Source organism: Vigna unguiculata, chromosome 9 (assembly GCF_037176805.1).
Source record: "Vigna unguiculata cultivar grain cowpea cultivar isolate G323 ecotype 2 chromosome 9, ASM3717680v1, whole genome shotgun sequence".
Taxonomy (NCBI): Eukaryota; Viridiplantae; Streptophyta; class Magnoliopsida; order Fabales; family Fabaceae; genus Vigna; species Vigna unguiculata.
Window position 1 is genome coordinate 35,573,160 of NC_140800.1, and position 11,354 is coordinate 35,584,513.

General features: G+C 32.2%; 1 protein-coding gene across 1 annotated transcript; it reads right to left on the reverse strand.

The window, feature by feature from the left end:
• Positions 1-6,904: 6,904 nt before the first annotated feature.
• LOC114162571 (wall-associated receptor kinase 2-like) lies at positions 6,905-10,732 on the reverse strand. Its single transcript, XM_028046501.2, has 3 exons — positions 9,638-10,732; positions 9,170-9,343; positions 6,905-8,222 (listed from the first exon to the last, which is right to left on the reverse strand). Exons 1-3 carry the CDS (start codon positions 10,545-10,547, stop codon positions 7,024-7,026), a joined length of 2,283 nt encoding a protein of 760 aa, XP_027902302.1. The 5' UTR covers positions 10,548-10,732; the 3' UTR covers positions 6,905-7,023.
• Positions 10,733-11,354: the final 622 nt, after the last annotated feature.

The window sequence follows — 11,354 nt, forward strand, 5'->3', positions numbered from 1 at the left end:
GTAAAAGTGTATTAAAATAACTTTTCTTCCTTTAAAAGAAATGGAACGTTTGGTTTAGGAAGACTTGGAGTCAATGATAAAGTTCAACACTCGCATCATATGAAACAAGTACTTTGACACAGCATCTATAGGTTACATTCATTTTACATGGGGTGAGCTGCTGCCAGAACTAATATTCTTTTAATGCTGTGTGGGTCTCACATGAAAAGTTAATCACATTTTGACTCGCATAGTCTGATTCCCAATTTGTATTCCTCATGTGATTTAATATGAAATATTAATCGATATATCATTATTTTTTCTTTTAAATAAATCAATCTTCGATACTAAGTCACGTAAAAAAAATATAAATAAAAATTAAATTCTGAAAGTCCTAAAAGTTACAGTGTTATTTTTATCTTTATGAAGGAAGTTGTATTTAGTCTTTCCCGGACTATGAATTTGACATGACGGGTCAAATATAATCTATCAACATTCAGCTAACTGGTTTATATACTCCCTCATATTTTTTTATACATCTTATTCCATGAACTTTAATATGTCATTCTTTTTACTCCCTAATATTAAGCGTTAACCGAAATCTATCAATTTCAATTTTATGTCAATTATGTGATTAAGTGTCATTAAAACAAAATGTTATTGTTTGGGTTAAGCTAAGGCTATATAAATTATCTAGTAGTATATAACTAGTAGAAATTCGTAGAAATTGATCAAAGATTTTCAAAGATTTTGAAAATAAATTTTAGAGATATACAAAATACGTTATACAAAGGAGTCAGTTGTTTTATTTTGTTGATATACTTTATACATGAAACAAAATATGAAAAAATATTAAAAATTTATAATATTTCAATCTTGATTTGTTAAATATAATTAACAAATAAAAATATTTTTATATGAAAGGTATTTTTAAAACGGAGAGTTTTATTAAAAATTAATTGAAATAAAAATATTAAGTAAATAGTTTCATCAATACAACAACCCCAAAAGTTATCTTAAACACTTTGTGTTAACTCAATTGTGGATTACGAGTCTGGGTTGAGGTGCATTCTTCCGAAGATGAGTGGGGTGTGGAGTGTCTCGCCTGGACTCCAAAATCGAGAATGAGGTTTGATAGATAGATAAATTGAAAGAGGGTTCCAAGTTTGAAGTCACAGTGTAGTTGTAAGATTGGAGAAAGTAGGTGGTTGCAAGTTTGAAGTCGTAGTGTAGTCGTCGCACCCACTACGTCGGCGAACGCTCTGGAAGGCACACAACGGTGGTTCTTGGCGTGGAGGTACTCTCGCGCGAGAGAAAGAAATCAAAAGAGAAAGGGGGTGGAGAATAAAGGAGAAGATTGGTGCAGGGAGATGGGTGAAGTGCAGACGACATGGAAAGGTAAAAACAAAATTATGAAAATTAGGGGGTGCAGGAAGAAATGCTCATTTGTTCAACAAAATAGTTATAGCCACAAGGTTTATTCAAGTTTTTTTAAGATATGGGTCATATTGCCTTTAGAAGTGGATCATCCTTCTCAATAGAGTACTTTCTTCCTGCATTTACAACTTTTCTTCCTCCACCTCCAAACTTTTTTCGAAATCCCTTAAATGACCCTTAACTTATTAACTAAGTAAAAAATAATTTCTCTTTCCTTATAATTACCCACTCATCAAAAACTTATCCCTCCCACTTTCTTCACGATTTAGGAAAGAAAACATGTTAGGAAATTTCCGAATTTCAGAATTTAGTTAAGAAAATTACCGAATTTTAAAATTCGATTAATATAATTACTGAATATATATATATATATATATATATATATATATATATATTTTAAATCCCATAACCATTTAAGTCAGATTTCAAAATCATATAATTCTTTTAACCGAAGTTAGAAATTTGATAATTTTTTTAATCTGATTTCCAAATCTTGTAATTTCCTTTATTGAATTTCAAACTCCTGTACTGGATTTCAAAATTTAATACTTTTTTAGATATGTTTTCTTCTCTAAACATGAGGAAGGTGTGAGAGAGTGAGTGTTGGTTGGTGAGTAAATATACAGAGAGAATTTTTTTTTTTACCCTAATGAACAAGTTTAGTTATTTAGGAGGTTTTGAAAAAACTTGCAGAAGAGAGAAAAATGATTTTTTTACCCTAATGAAAAAGTTGAGTTATTTAGGAGATTTTGAAAAAACTTGCAGAAGAGAGAAAAATTGAAGATGCAGGAAGAACCCCTGAATTATATGCTTCATGGTAGACATAGTTTACAAGCGGATCTCCCATACTTTAGGCAGATATGGAACTGTCCAAGTGGGCCTAAGTTGATCTTGGCTTGGAACACCTTCCTCATGTATACATAATCATTTGGATGTTTAAATTCATCTTTGTGATTTAATTACTCGTTGAATGATATCTTTAGTTTCTTCATATAAAAAGTATTTATTTAATCTCTACACAATTACTTTAATTCATTCTGATCCACGTGATTGAAAAACCTTAACCTCATTGATCATGAATGATGGGGTGGCCATATGTGTTGTGCTTTGTTCTATTCCTTTGTATTATTTTTTGTTTTATGTGATCCATGATGCATCGGGGATTGATTCGTTGTATATATCCAAGAACATGTCTTTGTTTTATGTTTTATTGTTACACCGAGCGAGGATCGTGAACATCTTTGAAGTCTTTGACGTAAGATCACAGTCACCAAACCTTTAACTCATTACAGAAGAAAACAAAACTAATAAAGGAGGATATGGTTGTTATGCTTGTGCTAATCATGCCTCATACAATAGTGCATCTGAATAATTCACAATCCTTCCACATCATTCTTTAAAAGTACCAAGTACCTTATTTGAAATCATCTATTGACAAAGCACAAAGAAAATTTGTCTTGTAAAAATCATGTAAAACAGACGAATCACGAAAGAAGAAAATAAAGAAAAAACATGTGAATGATATTATTGTAAAAAGCACTCCATCATGATGAGTAACATTCCAACTATGCAAAAGATAATAATAATTGAAAGCAGACTTGGACATTTTAAAAGAACTTCAGGATCAAGTACTGTGACTCTCAAAGCTCCCTATTTGTGTGTGTAACGATAATGTATACCATACTACTAATTTTCTAAGCACAAATTCATGTCCACCCCACCCCACTATGTAAAGACCGGTGTCCTATCTTATTCTTGTGGCTCAAGAAATAGGCTAGTCCTAAGCTGAAACAAGATGGCTTGTTATCAACAAAAACTGTTTAACAGACTGAAGCCCTTCATAGGTGTAGTTTCTTACAGCCAATTCAGCTCTGCTAAGCAAAGATACCCCATACATTATAGGAGACCAGTGACAAGTAACAATGAAATAAAAGGAAACAACTAGAGCTTTTGTATCTTGGAAAAAAAAGGAAAGGTTCGAAAGCTACTTTACCTTCACACCTTCTGGATATTTCAGAAACATGACTTGTTAGTGTCCTGTTAAAATTGGCTTGAGTGACTTGAATAGCATCCCTCATGCAATCGATTTACTTTTTGCCACTGATCCGCAGTACTAGTTAAAATCAAAATCCACTACTAACAAACAGACGTATAGAAAGGGAGACAACTTAGATTCTCATTAACAACCCTCTGACAATCTAAAGAGGTAAGTAAACTATCAAACAACTTTGACAAACCCTATCTTCAAGATCCTGACACAATTTCACGTTAAGTAAAACCAATATAAATTGAGAAGAAAACCCTCATCCACTCTTCCTACAAAATTTCTAGCCAATAATTTATTCAAATATTATAGTGATAACTTTTAGAAAAAAAATTTCATATTCCACGCTACATTTCATTCCAACCACAGTTTCTACTTGAATATTAACTTTAAAACCAATATAATTTGACAAACCATTCATCAAGTCCGCAGAGAATCCTGGATAAATTAACTAAAAAGTCTATAAATGGTACATAACATTTAATTATAAAATCTAATACTATATACAATTCTAAACTAACAAACGGCAACTTTCTCTATAAATTAATATATCTGACCCACTTCATTTCAAAATTTTCATTCTACAAAAGGAAAAATGGCTAACTGTCACTCAACCACAATTTTTAGCGTTTTAAAAAAATTTCAAAATGCAATTATTATCACCTTAAAAAAGTTTCTCTCTCTCTTTCTCTCTCTGTCTCTCTTTTCTTCTCCTCTCTTTCGCAGTCCACACTCTTCATCTTCTTCTCAACCTTCCTCTTTTCTCTGTTTTTCTCACCACATTCAACAACTCTTCATCTTCCTCGAAGTCGATTTTATTTTCAGTTATCTCAACCGAACAACTCATCCTCTTCTTATATTTTGTGATATCTAACTTTTTCATCCCTTTTTTTACAGGTTTAAACGGAGAAGTATTTTTTGTTTTCAGTTTTGTTAAGCCAACAACTCATTTTCTACTTATATTTTGTCAGATGTAACTTCTTCATCCCTTTTTTTACAGGTTTAAACGGAGAAATATTTTTTGTTTTGAGTTTTCTTAAGCCAATAACTCATTTTCTGCTTATATTTTGTCAGATCTAACTTCTTCATCACTTTTTTTACAGGTTTAAACGGAGAAATATTTTTTGTTTTGAGTTTTCTTAAGCCAACAACTCATTTTCTGCTTATATTTTGTCAGATCTAACTTCTTCATCACTTTTTTTACAGGTTTAAACGGAGAAATATATTTTGTTTTGAGTTTTCTTAAGCCAACAACTCATTTTCGGCTTATATTTTGTCAGATGTAACTTCTTCATCCCTTTTTTTACAGGTTTAAACGGAGAAATATTTTTTGTTTTGAGTTTTCTTAAGTGAACAACTCATTTTCTGCTTATATTTTGTCAGATCTAACTTCTTCATCACTTTTTTTACAGGTTTAAACGGAGAAGTATTTTTTGTTTTCAGTTTTGTTAAGCGAACAACTCATTTTTTGCTTATATTTTGTCAGATCTAACTTCTTCATCACTTTTTTTACAGGTTTAAACGGAGAATTCGATTTTATTTAGAGTTTTCTGAACCGAAACACTCATTTCTTCTTCTTTTTTATGAGATCTATCTTTTTCAATCGTTATTTTAGACTTTTAAACCCAGAAGTCGTTTTCATCTATCTTTGTGGATTACCTTCATGCGTTTCTTTGTACAGGACTAATATGGCTCACTGCGACATATGGTTTTATTACCCAGATTTCGTGGTTATTTCTACTTTTCTCCAGTGAACAACTCGTTATTCTTTTATTTTGTCATATCTAACAATTTTATTGCATCATTGTATTTTCTAGGTTTGCTACATTTCTAATATGGTTCACTGCCGCAGATTTAACATCAGGTTTGAATAAACTTTTGATCTAACTTTTTTTCTTCTGTTTATGTATATCTAACTGTTGCTTATTTGTATTTTTTCACTTTTGAGACCGTTCATCTTCTTTACTTTTCTACCTTCAAATCTCTTTTTCATTTTTTTTCGTTCATGGTTTTTTTTTTTAATAAAGCATTTAATCAACATATCTCTTTATTGTTACCAACTTACACTATATTTTGGCAAAATATAGTGTAAATGTACAAACCCTTCATCTTCTTTATTTTTCTTTCTTAAACTCTTTCATTTTTTTTTTTCGTTATTGGTTTTTTTTAATAATTCATTCTATCACCAAATCTACAAATTTTAACCCAATATTCGTTTTCATTTGCACATTTTTCAAATCACCCTTTACCGCTTCAAATATTGCTTTTATAAATCTCCAAATCAACCTGTCAATCAGTATTCAAACGCATTAAATTTCGCACTGCTCGAGATAATGATGAATAAACTGATCCATCACCTACCACACGTTATAATTATTAAAGTTTATTATATTCCAATATTAAATATACACCATCCTCAAAAAAATAAACGTTACAAAATTACATTAAAAAATTGTACTTATACTTTTACGACGTTTCATAATATTTTTTTTTTTATTTCACATATAATTTTTGAATTCGTATTTATTAACCTCTACTTTTACCACTTAAGACTCTTCAGTTTGTACGGATACTTCCAACAGCTATGACTTCTCCTATTGCTTATATATATATATTCCCTGTGTTTACCAATTCAAAGTCAGACATTTGATTTCTCTACTGTGAACCATTTTCTTCTCTTACAATTTTACTTCATCACCAACCTATTCTGCTTCAATGGAACCCATGCCCACACCACAATCCATACTTTCTTCAGACCTGGTTGGCGGATTCATTTCTATGTTTTTGAAAGACCAGGTATATTTTTTTATTCAATAACATTTATCTTTGTTATTTAAATTTATTTATTTATTTATTTATTCTTAACTTAGTAATCTTTTAAGGACTGTGGACACGTCGATCGAGTCTTCATCATACGCTATTGGAAGGACCTTGGTGCTAAATGGATCGTTGTGGATTACCAAAGTAATGTTCACCATGTTACTTACAACATGGATATTCACACTCCAATGATTACTCAAGGCTGGAACCAACTAAGATCTTTCTATGGAGATCAGTCTAACAAGTTGGTTGTGTTAAAATACGTGGGAAATTCATCTTTCGTAATCCACGTCTCTAAACATTCTGCAAACACAGGAATCAAGACCAAGTTCCTCAACAATGTTGCCATACATCGTCCTCTCTCAAAATATTTGTTATAATTTTGTTGTTCAATGCAGGATCTATTGCCTAAAGTTCAAGGCTTACAATGAACATCATGCTGATTTAAGAAGTAATCAAATTTGTGTACCAAAGGAAGTTATGAAGTTGATTAACCAAAAACAGATTATAGGTATGTAATTTGGTCTTCTTTTATTGTTATTTTTTTAAAGATATTATATTATAACCTTATAGGTTAATAAATATTAAAAAATCAATTCCTATTATCAAAAATAGCACATTTAAAAAAATCCGTGGGATAACATAACATCATACAATACATAACATCCATTACTCTGAAGATTGATTGGCATCTAGTCTTGAATGGCGACAATCTTGAGAATTATTATAATAATATCAGCTAATCATCTTCCACTAGTCAAGGACAAGGAAATTCTATTTAAGATATCAGAGCTAGAATGCATGCTTCTTCTGCTGACACCATCTACACTAAAAGAGGATGATGACAAGTTGACATTTTCAGTCTCCTCTGATGACAAGTTGACTTTTTCCCATTGGTGCTTCTCCACAATGTTTATTTCTTCAAGTCCCATTGCCACTTCTCTCATGGTGGGCCTTTCCTCTCCCTTCAACCTTAAACAATGGCTTGCAATATTGGCAACATCCATTAGTTGCTCAACATTTGCCTCATCCATTATGCGGCTATCGACAATGTCAAGTAGCCGACCCTCATTCATCGAAGAAAGGAAGTGAACCGCAAGGTTTCTATAAGCCTCTGGCCTTTCAAAACAGAGTGCCTTCTCTCCTGTTAACAGTTCGACTAGGACAACTCCAAAACTATACACATCACTTTTCTCTGTTAACTGGCTTGAGTGGAAGTATTGTGGGTCAAGATATCCCAGTGTCCCCATCACCAAAGTCGTTAACTGACTTCGATCAAGAGGAATAATCTTTGAAGCTCCGAAATCAGATACCTTTGCAGTGAGATTGTGATCAAGTAGTATGTTTGAAGTTTTCACATCTCTATGTATGATTGGTGCATGGGTAGCAGAATGCAAGTAAGCCAGGGCCCCACCAGTTTCTACTGCTATTTGTAATCTTCTTTTCCATGTAAGTCTTAAAGATTTGGTTTGATCGTGGAGATGGTCGTAAACAGTTCCATTGGGAACGAATTCATAAACAAGTAAGGGAACCTCTGTCTCTAAACAACACCCCAAGAGTTTCACCACATTTCTATGGTTGATTTGACAAAGCAGAATCACCTCATTGATGAAATGCTCAATTTGGTTTGGGTTACTGATTCTCGACTTTTTTATTGCTACAGTTCTATTATCAGGTAATATTCCTTTGTAAACTGTTCCCTCCCCACCTTCGCCTAAGACCATCTCTTCATTGAAATTGTTGGTGGCCTCTTTTAGTTCTTCCACAGTGAAGATTTTTGTCAATTCATTTGAATCACTGTGCCTGCCTATCTGTTGCTGTAATAACATGCCACCGTTTAGTTGGAAAAAATGTTCTTTAAGTTTGTTGAGTTTTCTTTTCTTTAATGTACAACACAGGTATAAGGTTCCCCCCACCAGTGCCAATATACTTCCACTCACACCTGAAAGTCGATAAGTGCAAACAATTATTTTCTCTCTAATGTTTATACGTATGCTCAGTTGCCGATAAAACATTTAATAAAAAAATTAAGTGCCATATATTGTTCAGATGACATGATGCATGGACTAACTCAACTTGAAGGCCTATACATACAAAGGACAAAGCTATTGTAAATTTAGTGCAATGGAAGGAAAGATTCAAATCGAGGAGAGGTCATATATGTTTTCAAATGAAGGGATAGAAAGCATGCTTTTATTTAGTGATTTATTAGATAATTGAAAATAACATATATAGAGAATTATTCGAAACCAGAAGAATAAAGAGTAGTGGTGGCTGAATAATTAATTCCTGAAACAAAAAGTCATGGTCGCCTTTGTGTGATATGAATACAATACTGAAATTAAATACTGATAATATATTTAGATGCCATCTTTTGATTAACATAAAACATATATAAATGGATTAAATATGTTTTATCTCTTAACTTTCAATAAAAATTAGAATTTTTGAAATTGGTCTTAATTTAGTCCTCCAACTTTAAAACTTCGAATTTAGTCTTTTTAACAAGTTTTGGTAAGTTTATTTAATTTTTCGAACATATTTTATGATAATTTTTTAGTTAAATTAAAACGAAAATATATTAAATTGTGTAAATAATTCAACTACTATCATGAAATACATTTAAAATAAATAAATTTAACAAAATTTGATTAGAATGATCAAATCTACACAGTTTTAAAATTAGATAACTAAATTTAAAAAAAAATTTGAAAAAAAGACTAGTTGAGATATAAAATGATATTTAAGCCCATCTATCCGTAGAAAGAGGTAGTTTATATATTGTACCAACGAAATTTCTTCCAGGAATATTATATTTGTAATAGTAAACCCTATTAATGTGGTTCTGTAATCGAGAATATAAGTTTTGACAGAGAAAAGTATGCTTACTGAGAGCAATTATTATTTTGCGGTTACTCCTGCTAACACATCCGCTTCCATTGATCTTCCCATCTCCTTCATATCCCTTTAGACAAGAACAACTATAGCTCCCTGCTGGACTGTTGATGCATATTGATCTCCCCTTTAAACAGTCGTGGGATTCCTCAGTGCATTCATCAACATCTAAAAGATAATTAACGACTTTTAAACAAAAAAATGTTCACAATTTTTGAATAGTTTGTCATTAATTTGTACAATAAAAATTTGTAGATTGGAACAAGAAATATGAGAGATGTTTTAACACAAAAACAAGTTTGTTATATAAATTTTATCCTCAAATAACACTTAATGTAATAGTGTTTTAATATTTTGTGAATCAAATTTTAAGTAATCAATAAAGGTGATTTTATAAAATTGATTGTTATATAAAAAGACGTTAAAAATGATAATATGTTAAAAGGAGGAGAATATAGAGACCTTGACAGCCATGTGGTAGGTAAGGATTTCCTCGAAAACCAATGGAGCATTTACAATGGTAACCAGGTCCCACGATTGCATTGTGACATTCACTGTACTTTGACTTACACGCATAGCTTGAAGCATTCTTCTGAGCATCTATGCACGTGTTCCCCACTGCCCAATCCACAACCACAGGAAACGTGTTGCTTCTGTTAAAATTGATCAGATCTGTGATTGAGAAATCGTAAGCTCCCTCCTTAACCAGAAATGCATAACCACATGGCTTGGTGTAGTTATCGTCGAAGATATTTGAAGCAGAAATATAGGCGAATTCCGATAGCCTATGTTGAATTGGAGTCTCGCAACAAAAAGTGCCGGAGCATGAGTCATCATGTGTGTTGTTGTAAATTGTGGTGTTCAAGGACACGCAAGAAGTGGGAGCGTAACGTGTTTTGGATCTTGAATCTTGATCATATACTACTCCTGCCGTGTCAGCGCCCAATACAGTTAACTTGTTTTGGTTGGATGATAGGTGAAAAGGTCTGTCGAACATGATGAAAATAACCTCGTTGTATGATTCACCAGTCTTGTTATCGACGACGCAACTTTTAGCAACTGGCAATGAAACATGCAGTTGGCCGTCGAGTGAGATGTTCAGCACCCGCACGTTTTCATAAGTAGTGTTCAAGAATGGAGTGGGTGGTGAAAGGGTTTGGTTGCAAGTGATGAGAAATGAGGTGTTGAGAGAACAGTGCTTAGTGAGGCCAAAGGGAAAGGGAATGCTAACATTGCCGCACTTTGTTGGACACTTTGGCTTTGATATAGGTTGGGTTTTAGCTGATGCTGCTACTGCTGCAGTGAGGAGCACAAGAAGTAGCCGCTGCTTCAAATACAACCCCATCTGCACCTGTTTTTCTTTCAACTTCATTTAATCATGAGCGTGCTCTTATAAGATCCTAAGATTCTGGAATAAATGATTCAGAAAGACTTGGTTTAGGGTCAATGATAAGGTTCAATTGCCCCTTCCAATGATTTTCCTAAACTGCTCGTGATTTCTTCTACACATTAACTGTTGTTGCCAACAAAAGAAAAGAACATTAACTGTTTGTCAAATAAGGAGGAAAGATTTAAAAAAGGACACGGCACATTGAAACACCTTTACTCATTTGACATTGTATTTATTAATGAAACAATAAGAATACGTGTGTTAAATGAGGGTAAAAGCATGTTAAAATATTTTTTTCTTTTAAAAGAAATGGAATCTTTGGTGTAGCGACTTTGAGTCAATGATAGAGTTCAACAGTTGCCTCATATGAGTTTTTTAAACTGCCCTTTAATTTCTGTACGTTCTTTGAATTCGAGGTTAAATAATGAGAAAATAAACTAAAAGAAAATAATAATAGAATGATTATTACAGAGAAGACTCGAGGCATTGTTCTTTCCAATTTTTTTTCCTTAACTGCACTATTCTATACATTAATCGTTATAATTAGGAGAAGAAACAAGAAAAGGTATTTTAAAAATGAAGAGCAATATAACTATATATGTTTTTGTCGGTAAGAATCCTATTCTAGAAAAAAAATATAATGACATGTTAATAATTGTAAACATTTGTGAACTAAGTCTATATCACACCGTGGAAAAAGGTATCTTCTGTGCTTCATTGATAAATACAACTTTAAGGATGGAGTTATTTACTTTTTGAAAAATTAAAAGTTTTGGGAATGTTTCAAGA

Bases quoted from the DNA above. Each gene is read 5' to 3' on its own strand.
- LOC114162571 (XM_028046501.2), bottom strand. From the start codon at position 10,547: ATGAAGTTGAAAGAAAAACAGGTGCAGATGGGGTTGTATTTGAAGCAG. The intron at 9,344-9,637 runs GTCTCTATATTC...ATTATCTTTTAG, and splicing joins CCTACCACATGGCTGTCAAG to ATGTTGATGAATGCACTGAG. The intron at 8,223-9,169 runs GTAAGCATACTT...ATCGACTTTCAG, and splicing joins CAAAATAATAATTGCTCTCA to GTGTGAGTGGAAGTATATTG.